The sequence below is a fragment of the Gambusia affinis genome, linkage group LG15 (genome assembly GCF_019740435.1).
Source record: "Gambusia affinis linkage group LG15, SWU_Gaff_1.0, whole genome shotgun sequence".
Taxonomy (NCBI): Eukaryota; Metazoa; Chordata; class Actinopteri; order Cyprinodontiformes; family Poeciliidae; genus Gambusia; species Gambusia affinis.
The window spans coordinates 145,098-168,773 of NC_057882.1; the positions used below are offsets into that span (position 1 = coordinate 145,098).

The 23,676-nt window shown below is 41.4% G+C and overlaps 3 protein-coding genes across 4 annotated transcripts; all 3 read right to left on the minus strand.

Annotated features, from left to right (window-relative positions):
* Nucleotides 1-4,247: 4,247 nt before the first annotated feature.
* On the minus strand, nucleotides 4,248-7,711 carry hspa8 (heat shock protein 8). The gene is made up of 9 exons (XM_044141055.1): nucleotides 7,559-7,711; nucleotides 6,882-7,091; nucleotides 6,477-6,682; nucleotides 6,245-6,397; nucleotides 5,601-6,156; nucleotides 5,313-5,515; nucleotides 5,015-5,213; nucleotides 4,711-4,943; nucleotides 4,248-4,611 (listed from the first exon to the last, which is right to left on the minus strand). The coding sequence occupies exons 2-9, from the start codon at nucleotides 7,084-7,086 to the stop codon at nucleotides 4,426-4,428; spliced, it is 1,941 nt and encodes a 646-aa protein (XP_043996990.1). The 5' UTR covers nucleotides 7,087-7,091; nucleotides 7,559-7,711; the 3' UTR covers nucleotides 4,248-4,425.
* Nucleotides 7,712-8,250: 539 nt separating this feature from the next.
* On the minus strand, nucleotides 8,251-15,570 carry LOC122845064 (cytotoxic and regulatory T-cell molecule). Of its 2 annotated transcripts, none has more exons than XM_044141057.1 (11): nucleotides 15,521-15,570; nucleotides 13,601-13,744; nucleotides 13,349-13,501; nucleotides 13,107-13,226; nucleotides 12,695-12,850; nucleotides 12,030-12,296; nucleotides 10,728-10,811; nucleotides 9,965-10,018; nucleotides 9,743-9,880; nucleotides 9,526-9,612; nucleotides 8,251-9,076 (listed from the first exon to the last, which is right to left on the minus strand). In XM_044141057.1, the coding sequence occupies exons 1-11, from the start codon at nucleotides 15,558-15,560 to the stop codon at nucleotides 8,907-8,909; spliced, it is 1,413 nt and encodes a 470-aa protein (XP_043996992.1). In that variant the 5' UTR covers nucleotides 15,561-15,570; the 3' UTR covers nucleotides 8,251-8,906. The 2 variants fall into 2 exon arrangements, with proteins under 2 accessions (XP_043996992.1, XP_043996991.1); XM_044141056.1 differs by having other exon boundaries at nucleotides 9,526-9,627.
* A 6,329-nt stretch (nucleotides 15,571-21,899) lies between these two features.
* Nucleotides 21,900-23,474, minus strand: LOC122845067 (histone H2A). The gene has a single exon (XM_044141066.1). The coding sequence runs from the start codon at nucleotides 22,486-22,488 to the stop codon at nucleotides 22,102-22,104; it is 387 nt and encodes a 128-aa protein (XP_043997001.1). The 5' UTR covers nucleotides 22,489-23,474; the 3' UTR covers nucleotides 21,900-22,101.
* Between the last annotated feature and the right edge of the window lie 202 nt (nucleotides 23,475-23,676).

The following is a 23,676-nucleotide window of genomic DNA, read 5'->3' on the forward strand; positions in this document are numbered from 1 at the left end:
ATCTATAAGAGATAATCTGTTTAAACTGGTGGCGAAAGAGACACGTCTAGCACTGACTGCCTCCGATCCAGAAGTTATGACCCTTTTCAGTTAAGGAACAACCAACTGAGTAGCCTTCGCAGCTGTATAATTCCAATAACCACTTCTGTTAACGGCAGTTCTCTTTCTATTGTAACGGGCACTTGTTACCGGCTAGATTTTATTTAGTGGCTAAGATTTAAGCCCCAAGGTCATTATTATCACTCACCAAAGGAAAGTCCGAAGCCACCAATTTACTAGAATCATGCATACTGATTTTACTATAAATAGAAGAACTTTAACTCGAATGACTCAATTAATTTCAATGTCCACAACCTAATCAGAATTTTAAAATGTATGTATTTATTAAGCAAGCTTTAGCAGGGGAAAAGACAGGTATACAGAATTTGCTCTAGGATTACCATACAACAGAAATTAATAAAATTTAGATTAATTCAACCTTTCTCTAAAAACTTCCCTACACTGTCATCTTTCTATCAGATAAGGCTTTGGGGTGCAGAATCTCATACTCATCGGTGGGATTGGATCAGGGCAACAGAAATCCTTGTAGTCCTTGGTCAGAATCTTTGTCTTTGAATCATAAAATCCTCTTCGGAACCGAAACAAAATGAACTGTCTGCCGTCCTGCCGAACAGCTCGCGATCAATCCTGTGACTTTTGTTCAGTTCCCCAAGTCCGTTGCGATGTATTTTGGGATCGTGGAGTTGAGTGCAGAGTGTGGAAATCCAATGAGGAACCAAGAGATTGGGTTGGTGGAACTCGCCCTTTGGTCGGCGTGAGGAGCTCCGTTGTCCTCCTTGTGAGGCGCTTTTCTTGGTTCAGGGTATAGTCCTCTGCTGGTCTTCTTGCCGCTCTTGTGTAGAGTCTCAGCGCCGGGAGCGAAGAACACCGTATCACCTCGGTCTCACATTTTATCGTTTCTGCACTTGTGGGCATGTACCCCAGATAGAGAGAGAGAGCAGGGGTGCTGCTTGTTTGCCGCCTCTACACTCAGGCCCCAACCGTTGTGGGAGATTGCACACCACTCTGGTGACATTCGTGACTTGGGTCATATTGACCCTGTTGAGATAACGTGCTTTTGACACCTGCGACTGTTGGAAACTTTCTCAAGTGGCAGGCATACTTGTGACCTGGCAGTTGCACAACTAAACCCACTCTCATGTTCTGACATTTGCAGTTTGCACCCACCTCAGCCTTCCTTCTCTTTCTTTGATTCTATACTCTTATCTATATAATTAACTTTAATCAATAAAGTTTGTTTTATATAAAACATCAATTCATTACATTAGATTATTTGATTTTGGTTCATCGTTACAGAAAACATACTAAAATACAGAGATTACACATTAAGCAATCACTATTAATCAACACACAAAGCTGTAGCAGTCTCCTAGGCATTTTTATAGAAAAAGAACATCTGTAAGCACATCCTCATGACTGCGCAACCAGGCCCCAACTCTTAGCTCAGGCCTTCGCCCTGGTTACTGTTGAAGGTTGCGAAATAATGCACCTGTGACACTTGTGACCTGGGTCACTTTGACCCAGGCACGTAGGACACGACTCCTTTTCCGAGAAAAGGAGCAACTGCATCCTCCAAACTCACATCTTCGCACCGAGAGTTGCTGACACTTGTGACCTGGGTCACTTTGACCCAGGCACGTAGGACACGACTCCTTTTCCGAGAAAAGGAGCAACTGCATCCTCCAAACTCACATCTTCGCACCGAGAGTTGCTAAAGTCGCACCCACTTTTGCTCAACAACCTGTTTCCAAATAAGGTGTTGACCATCTCTGCTCTCCTGTTAGTTCCTCTTTCTCCCTTAACCTTTCACCTTTCACCACCTGTTATTGCGCCACATCCCCCCCCCTTCCTTCCCTCTCTCTCTACTCACTCACTCTCTACTTCCTCTTCTGAGAGGGGAGATGTGGTACCAGCTCTCCATCTAACGGGTTAATCGAGTTTCCTAAATCTGCTGAGATTTACCCTGTCCAGAACTGAAGTAAACTCTGTTTAAGCTGGCATCGAGAAACGATTCGCCTGGTTTCTAACGACCTCCATCCAGGTGTCCCACCCTTCTTCCCCCTGTGAATTAGCCAGACTGAGCAGCCTGCAGCCAACTAGTTTCACAGAGCACACCTGTTAACGGTCGCTCGTTCTCTTTTATTACAATTTGCTCTTGTTACTGAACCAGGTAGGTTTTAGTGACTCGGGCAAGTCCCAAGGATGATGTTTTAAATTTGGGCTATCAGGAACCAATAAACATTTTCCACCTCTTCCTCCCCAGAATCGAACATCATAGCTATTTTACAACCATCAAAGAACTTTAAGGTGACTCATTAATCGAATGTCCACAACATCTTTTAGATTTTCTTTATGCTAAATATTTTATTAGTAAGGCAATTTTGCAAGGGTCAGTACAGCTCAATTCAGTAGCAGAAATAATCAAATAAGAAAAATCTATCATCTAGTCTATCTTTCCCTAATGCTGACACTGAGAACTAAAAAGGGAACCTTTGAGAGAGACGGACGGAGTTTGGCTTTTCGAACCCCAGACCTGGCCTGATGATGAAGGAGGTGTTGCAGCAGGAGGAGGATGTTGGTTGATGAAGGCAGGGATCTCTGTAGGTCTGATGAGCTTTCTTCTCCTCATGGGTGGTGAGGTCACACAGGACTTGGGTGCTGGCAGAAAGGAAGGCATCAGTTCTTCTTCTTTGTCTTTGTTCTTTGTCTTTGTCTTTGTCTTTACCTTGGTCTTCATCTTCGTCTTTGGGGTCTGAACCCAGCTGATGAGAGAAGTGCGATTTGAAGCCACATGTTGCGGGGCAGATGGGTTGGTCCCCATGATCAGGACAGTCTTCGGCTCTGTGGCCCCGGCTCTTCTTCAGCTGCAGAGTTCTTTGTCCATCTCGATCTTGACTCGAAGCTGCCTGGAGGATCCAACCAAAGTTTCCTCTTTTGCACCCACCTTTTATAGGGTTCATCCACCCTTTTGGTTCATTTGCATTGGCTAGCACTGTTGCTGTGCTTATTTCATTGGCTACCTGCTTGGACAGATGATCTCATCTCCATCACTGTCTTAGAGACATTGTGTCCTGATGTCTGTGCTAATGTCTCAGGTTGCTTAACAACCTGTTTCCAAATAAGGCATTGACCATCTCTGCTCTCCTGTTAGTTCCTCTTTCTCCCTTAACCTTTCACCTACAATCTACCTCCAACACATCAGTGATCTTTAATTGCAGTTACACCTTTGACACCATTTCAAGTTCAGAGTAAAAATCACATTTATAACATTTCAAGTTCAGAGTAAAAATCACATTTATAACTTCTTTTACTTCTCTGATTTATCATTCATTTATAATGTTATGATAACCATAATTTATCAGTTACTCTTATTATAATCTTAATGTGAGTTATTACAAATGTTTTCTGTAAAGAAACCAAGAATAATCCATGATTCTTATTATTTGATATCAAAGTTAGTTACTTGTTTTACTTGTAAGAGTTCCCACTAATGTAAGTGTAAGTGTAAGTATTATTACAAGTAAACCAATATTAATATAAGTATTTTACTTTGAATCTTATCCAATTACTCACAATATTTAGATTTCTTTCTTTAAAACTTTCATGCTTTGAGATAAGTAATAGTCTGAACTATTTTTATAAATCTGCAGGCTGGAAACTTACTTCCTCTTTTTCCAGGAAACTGCTTTTCCTGTTTCATGACTCTCTCTGTCTTGACTATGATTTCTTATGATTAAATAGAAAAAAGTAGAATTAAAGCAAAGTTTGCAGGAGACAGAAACAACACACACAACCAAATTGATTTTATTGACATTTAAGTCTAATGTTGGGTCTAGATTTTACTTGAGTAATTAATTTTAAAGATAACTTTATTTATTTTTACTGTTAAACTAAAATCTCCAGCATGGGGAAGTGGGATGATCTCGGATTTTCTTGACAAACCAAATGTCCCTAATATTACATGTTTGTACCAACAGTAACAAAATTAAAATATTAGCCATTTTTGATCCCAACCCTATAGCATTTTTTTAATGTGTAGTAAAAAGGTAGCTAGCATTGAATTGAGTTTGAACACCTTGTAGAATCACAATTTCACATATTTATAAGCTCTTGCAGTTTTTTGCCCCCCTCCAAAGTGGCAGAGTGCTGAATTATTTGCAGAGATTCAATTAAACCAAACAAGAGTCAACAGTTGCAAATTTTATTTTTAAGGAAGTGACTGTCTATAAAACAAGACATGTCAAATCAGTGTTTGCTAATGCAGTTATGGACCTATTCAATACACTCTTAAGCTTGTTAGAACTTCTGCTGTAAGAGGGCTTCGGTCTTTACATCCCAGGAGGTAGGTTTGAGGGGATGGAATGTTTAGTCGACCTCCTCGATGGTTGGGCCAGAGGATCCGCCACCGGGAGCAGCACCGCCTGCTCCTGGGAAGCCACCAGGCATGCCTTCTGGCATTCCACCAGCACTCTGGTACAACTTTGTGATGATAGGGTTGCACACCTTCTCCAGCTCCTTCTGTTGGTGTTCATACTCATCCTTCTCAGCAGTCTGAAAAGGGAAAAAAGAAATAAAAAAAAAAAAAGATAAAATTAGGTATTAAGGCAGTTTAGGAGTGCACAACAGGAGCTTTCCCTCCCCTTTATGTACCTGGTTCTTATCTAGCCAGCTGATAACTTCGTTGCACTTATCCAAGATCTTCTGCTTGTCATCATCACTGATCTTTCCAGCAAGCTTCTCGTCCTCCACAGTTGACTTCATGTTGAAAGCATAAGACTCCAGGCCGTTCTTTGCAGAAACCTTGTCGCGCTGCACATCATCCTCTGCCTTGTATTTCTCTGCTTCCTGAACCATGCGCTCGATGTCCTCCTTACTGAGGCGACCTGAAAGCAGAGGGAATTAAGAAACTGCCAAGAAACATTTGGAAAGTGACCAATAGCAGCCCAAAACTTACCTTTGTCATTTGTGATGGTGATCTTGTTCTCCTTGCCAGTGCTTTTGTCGACAGCAGAGACATTCATGATACCATTAGCATCAATATCGAAAGTCACCTCAATCTGTGGAACGCCACGAGGAGCAGGAGGAATTCCTGTCAATTCGAACTTCCCCAGAAGGTTGTTGTCCTTTGTCATAGCACGCTCTCCCTCATAGACCTGTTGAGACCCATTTAAGACAATAAGATTGACATGTTCACCTTAACATAGCAAGGTCAGGCCAAGCTCCTTTAGAGAAGATGGCCAGAGCATTCTGACCTGGATAAGCACACCAGGCTGGTTGTCAGAGTATGTGGTAAAGGTCTGGGTCTGCTTTGTTGGAATGGTGGTGTTGCGTTTAATCAGGACAGTCATGACACCGCCGGCCGTCTCGATACCCAGGGACAGAGGAGTAACATCAAGAAGGAGCAGGTCCTGTACGTTCTCAGACTTGTCTCCAGACAGAATGGCAGCCTGGACAGCTGTAGAGACAAAAGGAACATCCCAAATCGGTTAGCACACTGGACTGAAGATCACCATGGTACATGACCTGATAAGTGTTCTTACCAGCTCCGTAAGCCACAGCTTCATCTGGGTTGATGCTCTTGTTCAGCTCTTTTCCATTGAAGAAATCCTGAAGCAGCTTCTGGATCTTAGGGATACGGGTGGACCCACCTACCAAGACAATGTCATGGATCTGGCCTTTATCCATCTTGGCATCACGGAGAGACTTCTCCACGGGGTCAAGGGTTCCACGGAAGAGATCAGCATTGAGCTCCTCAAAACGAGCTCTGGTGATAGAGGTGTAGAAGTCAACTCCCTCATAGAGAGAGTCGATCTCAATGCTGGCCTGGGTGCTGGAAGACAGGGTGCGCTTTGCCCTTTCACAAGCAGTACGCAGACGGCGGACTGCCCTCTTGTTGTCGCTGATGTCCTTCTTGTACTTTCGTTTGAACTCGGCAATGAAGTGGTTAACCATGCGGTTGTCAAAGTCTTCCCCACCAAGATGAGTATCTCCAGCAGTGGATTTCACTTCAAAGATTCCATCCTCGATGGTCAAGATGGAAACATCAAAAGTGCCACCACCGAGATCAAATATAAGCACATTCCTCTCTGACCCAACCTAAAAGTTCAGCAGGTAACAAAGCTAATTATTAGTGAACTGCAGTGATTCAGTCTCAAGTTGAAGTGTGAAACTGATTTCTGCCTACCTTCTTGTCCAGCCCATAGGCGATAGCAGCTGCAGTCGGTTCATTGATTATACGCAAAACATTGAGGCCAGAGATGGTGCCAGCATCCTTTGTGGCCTGACGCTGGGAGTCATTGAAGTAAGCTGGTACTGTGATCACAGCATTGTTGACAGTCTGAAAGAATAAAGGCAGTCGTTAGCATTCAATTTATAAAATCAGGAAAAATGTATACAAAATAAAAATTAAGCCTTACTTTTCCAAGGTAGGCCTCAGCAATTTCCTTCATCTTTGTCAACACCATGGAAGAGATTTCCTCTGGATAGAAGGATTTAGTTTCACCCTTGTATTCAACCTGAACCTTGGGGCGGGTGCTATCATTGATTACAGTAAATGGCCAGTGCTTCATGTCTGATTGTACAACACCATCGTCAAACCTCCGGCCAATCAATCGTTTGGCATCTGTAAAGAAAAAGAGCCAAAAATGTAACCAGAGTAAGGGATCAGCCTCACCTTCCTGGGAAGTAGAAAATGTAAATAGCAGAAATCTGCACCTTAAAGATGAACCACTTGAGTGAAATTTGTTAAAATGCACGTTCAGTATAAACAGTGAAGAAAAATGGCAAAATGGAAAATTTAGAATTAAAATAGACTTTCATACCAAAAACTGTATTAGTAGGGTTCATGGCAACCTGGTTCTTGGCTGCATCTCCAATCAGCCTCTCTGTATCTGTGAAAGCCACATAGCTGGGTGTGGTCCTGTTGCCTTGGTCATTGGCAATGATTTCAACTTTGCCATGCTGGAACACACCAACACAGGAGTAGGTGGTTCCAAGATCGATTCCAACTGCTGGTCCCTTAGACATGTTTACTGAGACAGGGAACAACAAACATTTTTAAAAACCCTGAAAGTCTACATAATAATGAAAAACAAGTACACATTTAAACTATACATATGTAGGAATATGTAGGATAATACAGACAATTATATTAAATAGCTCTTTATCCCAGCAACAAACACCCGGAAAGACTGCAGGAAGCGTAACCGCCATTAGAGAACATTCGAGAATGTTCCAGAAACCCCTCCCCCTACCGCAGTGAGAACACGCTGCTGACCAACTCAAACGTCTATTCATAATCCTGGCATATAAATCGTTTAATTTTAGAGTCATCTTTTACCCAGGCTTAAATAATTAACAGTATAAAATTTTATTAGCGTTCAATTACGTCTTATTTTAGAGCTGTAGGTATAAAATAAAACGTTAACAAAAGCAGTACTCACACCCTCAAACAAGAAGATCGACTTGCTAACAAAACGAGTAACAAAAATAATCTTACCAAATCGTTCGACCGGGGTTGACAGAATGTGCTAGAATGGAATGGGGAAACGGTGACAGACTTGAGACCGCTCTGGGATGTGAAGGATAAGGAATGTTCTGCTTCTCGGAACGTTATATATCACCGGCATGGCGGCCAATCAGTGTCCAGTCCTTGTTACAGCACCAATGAAATTGGTGATATCTGATGACGCTAATGACGATGTCCTCACTTCCTGTTCTTTCGGCTGAAGTCTTTCATAATCACTTTGAGAGAACACGTGCGTGAGCATGGCATCCTTTATTGAAACAAAAGGTCATTGGCTGAAGCGCATACTTTTACAAGGATTGTGCTGATGCTGATAACGAGTTTAAGCACATTATTAAAGTACAAAAGGAACTCTTAAAAGTTCATTTTGTTTTCATCTATTTTGATGGAAACAGCTGAGTGAAAACATGTCTTTCCTTCTATATTGTTAATTTTTCTACTTATTCACAAAGTGCCATGCATATTGTTTGGTTCAAGTGTTTGTAACCTTCCAGTTGTTCATTATTGCCTTGATGAGAGACTCAGAAAGTCTGTTTCATAATGCTAGTGTTTAGGCAGGAACTGTCTGTAGTTAGTTATTCATATAATTAATAAGGATGATAAAAACTGATCAATTTAATTTATGCATATAGATCCTCATCCTCGCTCATACAATATTTTGTAGCAAAATAATATTTATTGGTACAAAATGCATACATATATTTACATTCCTGTGTAAAAAAAAATACAGTCTTTTCCATGTAAACAGTGTATTTAAGCATTTTATCAAGAACACATGCAGTTGTGTAGTTAGTAGACGTAAACACCAGCAGACTTCCCCGCTTCACTTCATTTTCACATATTGCATAGGAAAGAAAAATATACATTTTCCATAGTATAACAGTTGGTCTTTAGTTACAAATTTGAAAAACATTTCAAATCTAAGGAAGGACAATTTCCCAATAAATACATGACTTTTAACAACAGACTGTCTTCGTACTGTATCATGATTTGTTGTAATTTTCAGATTTTGGCACTTTTATATATTGCATTCACAACAACACACCAAAACTGTTTGCATTTGAGTATTTCAGATTAACACACATGCATATCCATAGTTTATCATCTTTTAATGACTATCCCAGGATGGCTCATAACTATAATAGTAAAGTTTCTGAGTGCAAAGGTAGGTAATGCCTCCTTTTATTGTGCTGCTCCTTGTAATTGCTGTTGACTCTGGAAACACAATTACAGGTTTAGTAAAGTCAGGAAATCTGACTTTACTGGTCAGGTCTATCATTTGATGATGAACTTGACCACAAGGTTCCATCGTCTGAGGTTATTAAAGTGAAGTCTCCTTTATATTGCTTCTGACTGCAGCTTCCGTCTGACTTTGCGAGGTCTGCTCCGTGGTGGCGCTTTCTTTTCGAGTCATTGCATTTGGGTTTGTTACTGAAGTTATTGTTGCTGGATCCTCAACAACATACTGTGCAAATACTGTGTTGAAGAGTCCTGTGAAATAAACAGACAATGTTACAATGACAGATTTTTTTTATTTATTAAAAACAAAGACAAACTCAAAACCATGCTTATAAGAGAGAGAGGAAACGGTAACTGTAAGGAATAAGAAATCTAACATAAACTTACAGGAACATTATAACCTAAATGTTTGACTCATTTTCTCTCCATATAGCTAAATGTGGGCATGAATTATGTTTGAAATATTTCCTGGCTGGCAAGTAAGCAGATTGTTTCTGCTGCACAACATCCCCACGCCAGTCATCTTCTTCAAATGGGATTCAGTGTCATTCTCAGCAAAAAAAAAAAGAAATCAAGCCTCATTTATAAGAATAATAAAATATTCAGTGTTTGGGTTCCAACTCTATTTGATGAATGAGATTATGATCTCTGCTGTCAAAGTTTGGCGACAAAATGAAAGGAATCACAATTCACTGCCATACCTCTTCGCCTTTGCCCTTGGGAGTTCTTTTCTTCTTGGCTTGATTTTGACTTACTGCTAGTTTCTGATGGGTCACAGTCTTCATTCTCTGTAACAATGAAAACTGTAAGATGTTTGTGAATGATAAGCACATTCAAATGAAAGCATCTCTATATACAATGTTCATAGCATTTAAAGCAACTCCAGCAGAAATCTGATGTTGGTGTGTTTCTGCTCACCTTTCTTCCAGGCAATGTGTGCTCTCCTCAGCTTGATAGCAAAGAAAATGACCACAACCAGAAGGGCAAAGATGAGGCATGTCACCAGAAGTACTAATAAGGAAGAGCTTTGTTTCCTTTCTGTTTGCTTATCAGGGTCTAGGAAAAAGATATAGCACAGCTCACTAAAAGCCCATGATTGAGCCATGTCAGACCCTACATTTAACAGCATATGGTGTGTACCTGTCATGTTTATCTTTGTAGTATTATACAGGTTTATGTCCTCTTGTAAATCACCTTTAAACATAAGAAAGACATAAGAAACATTTAGTTAGTGGCAGATTAGTTGTTCCTCCTTTTAATTATTGGTAGTTAATACATCTTCCACTTTCCATAGATGGCATGTCTCATGGAAAGTGTGTGTATGGTTGTATGCTTCTGTGTGGCATACTGAAAGACTAAATAATGTAAAGCGAGAATGAATAATTTAGCTCAGGGGTCTCAAACTCCAGGCCTCGAGGGCCGCAGTCCTGCAACTTTTAGATGTGTCTCTGCTGCACCACACCTGAATAGAATAATTAAGGCTCTGGAGAACTGGTCTACACAAGGTGGAGGTAATTAAGCCATTTCATTCCAGCGTTTTGTACCTGTGGCACATCTAAAAACTGCAGGACTGCGGCCCTCGAGGCCTGGAGTTTGAGACCCCTAATTTAGCTAAATCAGCCAGTGTGTTAAATGAGGATATCCGATTTCACCACTAGATGTCAGCAAACGCATTTTCCTCAACTCATCTTTTAAGCCAAATATTAAAATGACCAATGGGGCTGTGCTGTGGTGGCGCAGGGGCTAAGCACAACCCATATATGGGAGGCCCTAGTCCTGACATGGCCGTCACAGGTTCGATTCCCGGCCTGGCGACCTTTGCCACATGTCTTTCCCTTCTCTCATTACCCACTTTCCTGTCAATTAACTATCAAATAAAGCCAACAAAACATGACCAAGGTACCTGTAGTGTTTGTTGTTTCAGAGGTGGTGTCATTCCAAATTAGGTCTGGTGTTGTAGAGTTGAGCGAGTCCTCTCTAGATAGTACTGTAAGCAAGCATATAAATGGTTCAACATTGATGTTCAAACTAACTTATTGCAGGCAAAGTTACAGAATTCAAACAGACTTTGTTTGGTAATTGGAGATATTAAGAAAAAAAGGATGGACATGTGCAGGTATCAAATTAGTATTCAAAACCTATGCTGAAACTCAGTGTTCCACCATTACACTGAGAAGATCTGCACTAACAGTGCTAACCACACACTCTGAGCCCTCCTCATCGGAAACAGATTGAGTGATATCACAACCCACAGCTGAGGTTAGATGACAGTCTGCATTAGAAAAGAGAGGTATCTGTACTTTCCATCTCAAAAACCCACCACTTGTTGTGCATGCACTATTTAGGCCTCTTTTCCTCTATTGACCTTCATGTACAAAGTTTCATTTTTAAGAACCATTTGACAAAATTTAGATTAATTGAGCTTAGCAAAGCACACCAGACAGTATTTATATAAATTCAGACAGATAGAAAAAGACTCAGGATGTGGGTCATCAATTTTCATGCACGATCAGAAACAGGTTAAAAAACATACTAATCCAGCTCCCATAATATAATTTGTTTAGGGTTAGTGGTATCTCAACCTGCTTTCACTGGTTCTGGTCTGGAAACCAGTGCTCTGTTTGGCTGAGTCAATAAATGGTAGCTACTAGAAGGCTTTGCTCTGTCCATTATTTAAAGTATTTCCTTAATGATATTGTCTTTCTTTCTCTTTTTTTTTTTACAGTGAATGGAGACAAATAGTTGGATTCTATCCATCAGCAGCCAACTCACAGGAGTAAGCACTGGTACCCAACTGGGTGAGGGCTGTCAAAGAACAATAAACCCACCTGTTCTGGCTAGAAAGCCAGTGGTTACTGGTAGCCCAAAAGAGCACTGACTTATCACAAAACACTAACATGTCTGAGTTTATGGATCTTCTGTTGGTTTTGAGGGGTTTTTATGGGTAAAACTTGAACAACTCAACTTCACTATTAAGCGATATAAAAACACACTATTATAGCATGAGTGGAAATTCACCTCTACTGATATAAAATTTGTGTTAATATATTAACACGTTATCTGCAGTAGTTTCTGAGGTCCAGTTTCGTTTTCTGCTGTCACTATTTCCTCTTTGTCTCTCTGCTCTACATACTCACAAATAGTGGAAATATTATTCAGAGCACTTGCAATATGAAAGCTCTAAAATGACAGCAATTTCACCTACCAGTGGTGTTGAAATGTGAGTGAACAGATGTAGCTGGCTCCACAGAAGGTGCAGAGGTCACAGTGAAAGTCTTGGGGTCAACGGCTGTAAGCATCTCATTGGGCGCAGATGACCACTCTAATGAGGGACCATTTGTGTTTGTGGTTGAAAAGCGGACTGCTGGGTTATTGCTTATGAAGGATCTTGAAGTTGTCCTCAGTACCCTCACAGAACTCTGAGGCTGTGCTGTGGAAGGACTGGAGGTGGATGCGAGGACAAGTTTTGTTCCTGTGAGAGAAAAAAACATTTACATCATAAAGATCAGAAACAAGTAAGAGGAAGATGTGCGTTGTCATCTGGACAATTTACAAATGACGTATCTTGTCCAACTTAATAGAGGAAACCAAACTATTTAGGATGCACAGAAAGAGGAAATGATTTTGGTCTGTTATTTTGGTCAGAAGTTCAGCGCTTAAGCCAATGAGACGGAGCAACTGAAGGGAAAAAACCTGTTGTGTTTCTTGTTTTATGACGATACAACCACACTTTCACTGTTCCACAAATATCCCAATTTATTGGAGAAGTACTTTCCTGTAAACAGGTTTCAATAAAACCTCCTGTCAGTGGGAATATTTTTTCTGCCAGGAGATAATTGACAAAGATGGTAAGAGATGTCAGAAACTCACTCTGTTTTCCAACTTTCACAAACTGCATCAAAGGCCCTGCATGCAGATCTGGGTGGTGGACAAGGCACTTCACAGTGACTCTGCTATTCTCAGGATAAACATATAAGATTGCTGCTGTGACAAAAGTTTTAGGTTCTTCATATGTAGTTCCTTGAACTGTGAGAAGAAACAAAAAAACAGTGTTCATTAACAGCCACTGAGCAGACGATATATCTTACAACAGAAAATATTTATTTAACTGTTCCCAATATTGTGGGTAAGACATTTTCCTGGCAGATTACAAAAACTCCATCAACACCTCTTGTTTACTATACTTTGTCATGTGCTTTTCCTTCTACCTTTGTTCCTTTTTAAATCTCAATTCAAAGATAATTTTTCATATTGAAGTTTGTATTTTTCTTTTTCAACATACATTGAAATTCAGGTTCATTTTTAATTTTCCAAGTGATCTTGGGAGGTTGGTTGTTTCCCTTAGCAGTGCATTTTACAACAGACTTCTCTCCTTCCCTCGTCACTGACATTCTTGGAAGATCTTTAAATAAATGGAGAAACAACAACAACAAAAAAGCATTAATTGAAACGCTCCTGTACAAATGTGGATTAAAAGGCGGCTGCAAGAAATGTTTTGTTTTTTTATTACTTTATTTAACTCACCCAATACTGTCACCCTCACGGTCTTCACTGACAGTTTGGGTTTATATTGTGTGCAAGTGTAAACACCCCCATCTGTAAAGGTGACATTGGTGATACTGATGGAGAACTGTGAGTTGGTCAGCTTGGTGATGCTGTATCGTTTGTCCTTTATTGCTAGAAAAAAAACAACAGTTTCATGCCTCTTAGTCATCATTGTGACATATTGTCATTTTCAAAAATGTTTCACTAACACATACTATGTACAATATTCACCTGAAACATGATTGAAGAACATAATTTTGTTGTCTGGGTCCTTCCACTCAACAATGCCTTTATCAGATTTGCTAATAGGACAGTGTAGATCCACAGTGGAGCCCTTAAGTGCAGTCACATTTTGCATCTTTTCTGCAAGTGAAACTGCGACAAAATAAAGGAGAAGTTTGAGTTCCTTGAAAGACTAAAGTTGTAACTGTGGCTACAGCACTTCTGACAGAAAAGTTTGAACCAGCAGAAACAACATACACCTATCCACTGGAACAATTTCAATAAAAGCGTGGAACAACAAAATAATCTTTCCTTCTCACAACTGTCCGAAGCCAAATCTACTTCTCACACCTTGACTCATCTGTTCCCCTGTTTGTCATTGCTCTGCCTCTGCTTATGTGTGTGTGGAGGTGGTGTGACCTTAAAAGAAACACTACAGACAACCAGCCCCCCTGTAGCTTTTCTGCTGTGACAGGAAGTAATGTGGTCAATTCTCTTAGCTGAGAGAGAAAGTGGGGCGGGTGTGAGAGAAAATATAGATTAGATGTAGGCTGCTGAAGGGGGCTTTGAATGTTTTTTTCTTTCCTACAGGCTGAAACACACATCTGGAAAATAAGTTTGTGGGGGCATACTGACACCGTTACTCAGGACAGTGGGCTTCAAAGGCTATCAAGACCTTGTCTCTCTTTGTAATATTTCAGGGTCATTACCAATTCTCTTGCACGGCCAAATATAAAAAAACAGCAATTCATGTTTTTGGTCGAATAGAAATACATAGATCATACGATTATACAACTGCTAATAAAAGAAAGACATAATCTAACAATAAATCAACTTGTTAATGTGTTTGACACATTTGAGCTTTAAGTCAAGATCTTTAGATTGTTGACATTGACATTTTTAATTTATTATTTGTGGTTCATTTTCAGTTTTATTTGTTGCTGATGAATGTTTTACAGACTGCAATTGTATAAGTGAGAAATTGTTAATTTGATTGGAGTTGACTAAAGGAACAGCTCTTTGAATGAATCCAGTCATTCATGACAAATGTATTATTTTCTTTCCATTTTACTCAAGGCACTGTATTTGGGCTACCGGTAATTAGATTCTTGCTTTGCACGCTTGCCTTGTGGTTCATTTTTTAGACAGATTGTTGCTTTGTTGGCAATCTTGCGATTTATCTCCCCACTCAAGCCAGCAGTCACAACTGAACCATCTACTGAATCATTTGAAACATTAACAAATCTTCATAGAAAATGCCTTCAACCTAAACAACATCAAGGAATGATTCATTTTATTTTAGTCTAATTCTTTAATTGAGTATGTCAGGACTTCTGGTCTGGATATCTACTGACCTTTTCCAGGAAACTTGAACTGGTTTCTGATACAAAGTTTAAATTTGATAAACATCTAATGTTTGATTATGTCTTAATGATTGTTTTGTGCTTCATCTTGCCTGTGAATCAACTGATAACTTTTTTAATAAACTTAAATACAATGTAACTGATTAAAACAATTTGCTAATGCCAACACCATATTTGTATATGCACAATTGTATAGTTTAAACTTGTCCTAATATTTTTCAAGCTGTACCTAAACTGTTTGTGCACTCAGTTTCTCTACAGGAGAGTATCTGTTTTGAAGAAGTACAGGCGTGTTCCTGTTCTGCAAGCACAGGCTGGTTCTATATAGTTAAAGCAGCTTCTGTAGATTCTCTAATAAGGACATTTTAGAAGAAAATAGTGTTACATAAGTGGCCGTACTCATTGCCTAAAAATAAGTAAAAGTGAAACCAAAAACCATTTAACCACAAATCCAAATATATAAGTTTACTGAAGACTTCTCTCACAAGTACCAAAAAGAAATAGACTGAACAAATAATTTTCAGGACTAACTTTAGCGGCGAAAAAGTACTAAAAGTAAACTCACCTGGTATAAGCACCAAGAAGACAATAAGCTGGAGCTTCATTTTCACTCTTTCGTTCTTCTACTTTACTGCGCTTCCTCTGCACTCGCTCTATATGTACTTCACACAGGGACCTTCCATGACATCACACATCTGTGGTTTCCCCTGACTTTTTATTTCAAGAAACTTTCATGTGATTCTCAGATGAAAAATCCAGGTCGATAGTTCAGGAATCATACATAGTTTTTATGTTGTAGCTAGATAATAATTAGATTCTGTTGTATAGATCCGTGACAGAAATACATTGTTGTTTATTTTACTTACTTTGACAACCATGTCTTTTGTCAGTCAACTAGGAAACTTGAATTTATTATTCTTAAATCTGGAGTAACCTATTGAGGGAGAGCCCAATATGCTCTGTAAGGAGTTAATAAGAAAGCAGAAGATCGATTTAGACAATAACTGCCTTCAGTTTGGTAGTAATAAAAAAAAAAAAACAACTCATTAGGTGGGAATGTGTGCCAAGCACTTTGCTAAGCAAAGATTCTAGACATTCATCCAATGGACATCCATCCGTTGCTTATACTTGCTTATCCTTGTAGGATTGCAGGGAGACTAGTGCCTGTCTCCATGGGGCGAGAGGCAGGGTATACCCTGGACATTAAGTTAATGTACTTCCATTTTCTATTATTATCCCTGCAAGGCAGAGATTTTGCCTCAGATAGATACAAAAATAATCTAAAAACAGCAAATCATGTTAATCTTTTACAATTAAATACCACTCCAAATGAAAAAACAAAAACCAAAACAATTAAGTGTGATTTCTTTAATAGAAGATCTCTCTTTTCAAGTGAATGACCAAATTAGTGATATATTGACTCACTGGGACCTTTTTATTTTAATGTTCACATCCCTCGAAATACTGGATGAGGATTAAGAGCAACCACCATCTTTCAGTCATATTTATTGGGCCTTTTCATAGCTACATGGCCACTAAAACCACTTCTGTTTGTAGTCATACACCAGCCCCTTACTATTAAATTGTAGACCAATTATCACATTTCTTTGCTAGCTTAGTGTTAAGTACTGATAAAGTTATTGTAATGGGGGATTTTGTCATCCATATTGACACTTAAAGAGATAGCCTAAATGTAGTCTTTAATGCTGCTGAGGTTTATTTGGCTTTACTCAAAATGTCCACTGACCCATTCACTCCTCTTTTCATAGTCTGGACTTTGTGCTGACATATCATATAAAGTCTGAATAACAGAACCTTTTCCTGTTTGACTATTTTTTAAATTACCTTTGAGTTTAATCTACTCTGGTCCTGAGGCAAAATAACATTCTCAGACAATGCTGTTACAACTTTAAATTAATCTTTTCCATTTTTACTTTCCTCTGTATCACAGAAAACCACAGTAGAGAGCAGCCACCTCATTTCTGGTCTTTCACAAACTGCATAATGTTACCTTCTCATTGCATGTTGCATTAAACAATGTAGCCCCCTTGAAAAAGAACGTAAGTAGGCATTGGACTCCCTGCTTTAATTAAAAATTATGTATTTCAAAGCACAATACTAGAAAATCGGAAGGAAAAAGAGCTTTACACATCTAGAAGAGTTCTACTTGACCTGGAAATAAAATCTGCTGCTATATAAAAAGACCCTTTGCTGAGCTAGAACAGCATATTTCTCATCACGGAAAGAGGAAAATAAGAACAACCCTAGGTTACTCTTCAGAACAGCTACCAAACTTAAACAGAGTCATGGTTCTGTTGAGCCATCCAATTCTGCAGCTCTCGTCAGGAATGACTTCATAGAATTCTTTATAAATAGAATTTATTCTATTAAAAATAAAATCTCTGGAATCTGGCTGTAAATGATTGCTTGGTCAGTAAGTAAGACAGCATTGGAAATTAAAACAGAGTTTTTCTGCAACGTGTCTTGAGACGACATTTATTGTTAATTGATGCTAAATAATAGGTTCTGTTTCAAGGGCCCTACGCTGCATGTTCCTTATGCAATATGCAACAAGGTAGCAACACCATGAACAACAATATCAGTGTGTGAAGTGAAACTCTGCTGAGTTTTTCTGTGATACAGAGGACAGTAAATATGAAACAAATTAGCTTAAAGTTACGTGGAAACCATGTTGCTTTTTCACCTCAAATTTTACAAGTTGTAAACATCCATCCATCCATCTTCTTCCGCTTATCCGGGGTCGGGTCGCGGGGGTAGCAGCTTCAGAAGGGAGGCCCAGACTTCCCCCTCCCCAGCCACTTCTTCCAGCTCCTCCGGAGGAATCCCAAGGCGTTCCCAGGCCAGCAGAGAGACATAGTCCCTCCAGCGTGTGCTGGGTCTTCCCCGGGGCCTCCTCCCGGTGGGACGTGCCCGGAACACCTCACCAGGGAGGCGTCCAGGAGGCATCCTGACCAGATGCCCGAGCCACTTCAACTGGCCCCTCTCGACGTGAAGGAGCAGCGGCTCTACTCTGAGTCCCTCCCAGATGACTGAGCTTCTCAGCCTATCTCTAAGGAAGAGCCCAGCCACCCTACGGAGAAAACCCATTTCGGCCGCTTGTATCCGCGATCTCGTTCTTTCGGTCATGACCCAAAGCTCATGACCATAGACGAGGGTGAGAACGTAGATCGACCGGTAAATCGAGAGCTTCGCTTTTTGGCTCAGCTCTCTCTTCACCACAACGGACCGGTACAGAGCCCGCTTGATGGCAGACGCTGCACCAATCCGCCTGTCGATCTCCCGCTCCCTTCTTCCCCCATTCGTGAACAAGATCCCGAGATACTTGAACTCCTCCACTTGGGGCAGGACAGCCCCCCTGACCCGGAGAAGGCACTCTACCCTTTCCCGGCTCAAGACCATGGCCTCAGATTTGGAGGCACTGATCCTCATCCCAGCCGCTTCACACTCGGCTGTGAACCGCTCCAGTGAGAGCTGCAGATCACGACCTGATGAAGCCAAAAGGACCACATCATCCGCAAAAAGCAGAGATGCAATCCTAAGGCCACCAAAACGGATCCCCTCAACACCCTGGCTGCGCCTAGAAATTCTGTCCATAAAAGTAATGAACAGAATCGGTGACAAAGGGCAGCCCTGGCGGAGTCCAACTCTCACCGGAAACAAGCCCGACTTACTGCCGGCAATGTGGACCAGACTCTGACACCGGTCATATAGGGACCTGACAGCCCGTATCAAGGAGCCCGGTACCTCATACTCCCGGGGAAACCCCCACACGGCTCCCCGAGGGACACGGTTGAACGCCTTCTCCAAGTCCACAAAACACATGTAGACTGGTTGGGTGAACTCCCATGCACCCTCCAGGACCCTGCTGAGGGTGTAGAGCTGGTCCTGTGTTCCACGACCAGGACGAAAACCACACTGCTCTTCCTGAATCTGTGGTTCGACAATCCGATGGACCCTCCTCTCCAGAACCCCCGAATAGACCTTGCCAGGGAGGCTTAAGAGTGTGACCCTCCTGTAATTGTAGCACACCCTCCGGCCCCCCTTTTTGAACAGGGGGACCACCACCCCAGTCTGCCAATCCAGGGGAACTGCCCCCGATGTCCATGCGATATTGCAGAGTCGCATTAACCAACACAACCCTACAACATCCAGAGTCTTAAGGAACTCCGCACGAATCTCATCCACCCCCAGGGCCCTGCCACCGAGGAGCTTTTTAACCACCTCGGCGACCTCGACCCCAGAGATTGGAGAGCCCAACCCAGAGTCCCCAGGCTCAGCTTCCAAAATAGAAGGCATGTTGGTGGGATTGAGGAGGTCTTCGAAGTACTCTGCCCACCGGCCCACAACATCCCGAGTTGAGGTCAGCAGCACACCATCCTCACTGTAGACAGTGTTGGTGCTGCACTGCTTCCCCCTCCTGAGACGCCGGATGGTGGACCAGAATCGCCTCAAAGCCGTACGGAAGTCTTTCTCCATGGCCTCTCCAAGCAGACATGTAAGCATGTCTGCTTTTAATAGACAGCTATTTATTATTGATACCTTATAGATGATGTTCGTCAGAGTCTAAATCAGTTTTCTTTTACAAACACAAAGGAAGGTCTAAGTAGAGTGTCAAAAAAAGATTTGAGGGTTCTTGACAGAGGAATGGAGGGAAAGGCTTTTACTGCCTTAGACCAGTGCTTCTCGATTCCAGTCCTCAGGCCCCCCTGCTCTGCATGTTTTAGATGTACCTCTACTCCAGAGCAGCTGATTCAAATGATTGCATGACCATCAAGTGCTGCAGAAGCCTGTTAATCACCCACATATTCAATCCAGGTGTGTGGCAGAAGGAAAACACCTAAAACATGCAGGGCGGGGGGCCGTGAGGATCGGAATTGAGAAGCGCTGCTTTAGACAGAGATGGTAGACAGAGATGGGTGCTAAGGAAGAGGCAAAGATTGAGGAAAGTGCTGAGACTCTGAGATGGTAATGGGGGAAGAGCGGCAGGCTGTGGTTTCTGGTTGGGCAAAGAGAAGTCGCAGATGTGATCTTGGCTGGACGTGGTTCCTGGCTTGATACAAACAGCTCATCAGGATCTGAGATATGGCAAAACAGGATTAATTTGATGACTCATAAAACAGCAACATAAACTTGAGGTTTGGCTCTGACCAACAAGTGGGACCATTGAACAATGAATGACTGGTCCTCTGCTTCTTAAGAATCCAGCAGCCGATTACTGGAATCAGCTGCAGGTGTGCCAGCCTGCCAGAACTCTCTCACGAAGATCCTCTATAGCAAGAGCACTCACAAAACTAAATTGTAAAAGCCTTTAGTCAAAACTGGAGCACATTCTCTTATACTGTTAAACCTGTTATCGCAGCCGTTTTCCTTCTGTATTACCCCGTTGTCGCTGCCATGCTACTTTAACATATTGTTGCTGCTACGATCATCAACTTTGTTATTGATGATTGTTTTTATTCAGCAACTGAGAATGTCATTTCACTAAAACCTAACACAGGGGTGGGCAACTCCAGGCCTGGAGGGCCGGTCTCCTGCAACTTTTAGATGTGTCTCTACTTCAACACACCTGAGTCAAATAATGAGGTCATTAGCAGGACTCTAGAGAACCTGACTGCACTGAGGAGGTGATTCAACTGTTGGATTCAAGTGTGTTGGACCAGGGAGACTCTAAGAGTTGCAGGACAGTGGCCCTCCAGGACCAGGAGTGCCCACCCCTGACCTAACATAAAAAAATTTACCCTTGTGTTCTGTGAACAAAAAATATTTAGTGAATCTGTAATTTTATAGGATTTAACATGCAGATTTCATTATATTTTGTAGACAGATATGCACATTCTATAAAACTACAATAAAAACTAACCCTAACCCAGTGCTTCTCAATTCCAGTCCTCGGTGCCCCCTGCTCTGCATGTTTTAGATGTTTTACACCAGAACAGCTGATTCAAATGATTGCATGACATCTTCTGCAGCCACCAAGTACTACAGGAGCCTGTTAATCACACAAAGATTCAATCCAGGTGTGTGGCAGAAGGGAAACACCTAAAACATGCAGGGCAGGGGGGCGTGAGGACCGGAATTGAGAAACACTGCCCTAACCCAGTGCGCTGGATATCTACTCACACCAAAGGGCTTTCAAAAAATCTGACACTGTCTGCCTGTCAGAGGCTGAAAGTAACTGTTGGTGAGCAGGTGGATGGGATGAACCTGATTGCAGCGGTGAGAGTTGAGGAGGGAAACAGAGCCGGCCAGAATCATAACATCAGGTTAATAACATGAACTGTAAAATAACAATAAAATGTCTTGCCTAACATTTACTGTTATTTTACTGTTAATTTACTGTAATGCAATTTACAGTAATATACAGTTACTATAATAATGCTAAATTAGAAACATCAAAATTCAACATTGTCCTTGCTGGGATGTCAGCCGATTGTCTCAGTTTCTGATGGAGATGTACCAGCAGCCTCTGCTGGGCTGGCTGGCTGGATTTGGAGACAAAAGGGTAAAACCTTCATGTAAATGTAAATGTGTTCAAGTAGTCAGATTTTACTGTTTGTAAATTATGGTGATGTGTGATATTCATAAAACAGCTATGCTAAATATAAAAAGTTTAGACAAGTATATTGGCAGTGACTACTCCAAGCTCTGTGTATTTATATTGGTCTGCTACTTTAGAACAACCAGATACCTTATAATTGTTTTTAAAGAACAATTGAAATATATAAACATAACTGATCAGTTGATACAGTTGGCATTTATTTTTGTTATATTGAAACAAGCTGAGAGGCATACAGGTCAAATGGCAGAACTGACGGGGCTTCTGGGAATGTGTCGGTGAAAAAAAAAGGAAGAGAACATAGATTTATGGGAGCCCGCTGCCTCATTCTGTAAAAACCCGTAAGACAAAAACAGGCAAGAAAAAAAAGCAGTTCAAACACCCTTTAATGAAAGCACCACAAATAAACAATACACCCAAATGAGCTTACATCAGAGCTGTTCAAACAATCACCGTTCAGCTCTGCTTAAAAAGAAAGAGGTTTGTTCTCCAGCATCTCAAGCAAGAAGCAGTTAATTATAGAAAACAGCAGTGATATAAAAGCGGTAGCTCCACTACAGCGGCTTTCTTCACTTGCTCTTGGCCGGTTTCTCGGTTTTCTTCGGGAGGAGGACAGCCTGGATGTTGGGCAGGACCCCTCCTTGAGCGATGGTCACACCTCCCAGCAGCTTGTTGAGCTCCTCGTCGTTGCGCACGGCAAGCTGCAGGTGGCGGGGGATGATCCGGGTCTTCTTGTTGTCCCTCGCCGCGTTGCCTGCCAGCTCCAGGATCTCGGCGGTCAAATACTCCAGCACCGCCGCTAGATACACCGGGGCTCCGGCGCCGACGCGCTCCGCGTAGTTTCCTTTGCGGAGCAGCCTGTGGACTCGACCAACCGGGAACTGGAGCCCGGCTCGAGAGGATCGAGACTTGGCCTTGGCCCTGGCTTTGCCTCCGGTCTTCCCTCTGCCAGACATGGCTACAGATGGTGGGTTATCCCAGAGCGGTGCGGGCCAACGCCTCAACCTTTATGTGGCGTAGCTTGGTGACTGATGATGGCTCCTGTCCCGGTGTTCCTTACGTATCACGACTGTAAATTTGTTGCAGCAATACGTTAACTCCTCCGCCATATTGGGAGAGGAACACAGGGCTGTCTTGTGAGCGAGGAGCTGCAGTTTTCACAGTTTACTTCTTCTAAACTAACCCTAAAAATTAAGTGAGTCTTACCAAGTTGTTTTAAAGATAAATCTTATCGAGTTTACAGTATCGATTCACTCTAGTTATAACCAGTAGATCACAGTAGCTACCAAGACTAAAACAGCTTTTTTCTTCAGTTCTACATTTGAATTGAAATATTTAAAACCGTTCTCTACTGGAGCCCGGCTTCAGGAACCTAGAATTAAATTATCAAATGACTTTAGCTGGATTCTCAGACAGCTTCATCTGCGCTAATAGCAGACTGCATTGAATTTGGTCTTACTGCACCATGGCAACCATGTCGTAAATAATTTTTAGTGACTTGCAGACAGATGTGAGCTGGAAGTTCCCATCTGTTGTTCATTACATGAATAATTTTATCTGGATTTTCAGCACTATTACTAAACTCCCAGCTCCACAGTCTTTGCTGATCCTCCAAGAATTAGAAATAACCAGAAAACCTTTCAACCTGCAAAATACTATTTTACCATCAGAATGTCTGGATTCCATTTATTTGCTTGGGAATGGAATTTATGTCACTTATTTTGGAACTAGGTAGACCACTTGTTTAAAAGTTGAAATGTCTCATGAGATCATGATGATGTGTAGGGTTCCCATGTGGCTGTCCTGAGTTCTGCTCAGGCCTTTTGCTGTGTGATTTGGATGTTAACCTACTCTTCAATGAAATACCATTAGCAGAACTACATGTTTAAAAACATGGAGCTTCAGGAAAACTTTCAAGCAATTCATACCACTTCCATTTCCCTTTTAATCTGTCATTTATTTTTTCATGAAGGGTATTGCCAGTTGAAAAAAACAAACAAAAAAACAGTGATGGAGGTAGGTGTGTGTGTATGTGCCAATAAACAGAACACTCTTCCATATAGTTGCCCTGATCAAAATTTTCCAATGTTTAAAAGGTACACACAAAAAATATCCAAAGGGGCTGTAATGTTTTCCCAACCAAG

Bases quoted from the DNA above. Each gene is read 5' to 3' on its own strand.
- hspa8 (XM_044141055.1), bottom strand. From the start codon at position 7,086: ATGTCTAAGGGACCAGCAGTTGGAATCGATCTTGGAACCACCTACTCC. The intron at 6,157-6,244 runs GTAGGCAGAAAT...CTGAACTTTTAG, and splicing joins CCTATGGGCTGGACAAGAAG to GTTGGGTCAGAGAGGAATGT. The intron at 4,944-5,014 runs GTAAGTTTTGGG...CTCTGCTTTCAG, and splicing joins CACCATCACAAATGACAAAG to GTCGCCTCAGTAAGGAGGAC.
- LOC122845064 (XM_044141056.1), bottom strand. From the start codon at position 15,560: ATGAAGCTCCAGCTTATTGTCTTCTTGGTGCTTATACCAG. The intron at 9,881-9,964 runs GTACACACCATA...TCTTTTTCCTAG, and splicing joins TACAAAGATAAACATGACAG to ACCCTGATAAGCAAACAGAA. The intron at 9,077-9,525 runs GTATGGCAGTGA...TTTATTTCACAG, and splicing joins CCAAGGGCAAAGGCGAAGAG to GACTCTTCAACACAGTATTT.
- LOC122845067 (XM_044141066.1), bottom strand. From the start codon at position 22,488: ATGTCTGGCAGAGGGAAGACCGGAGGCAAAGCCAGGGCCAAGGCCAAG.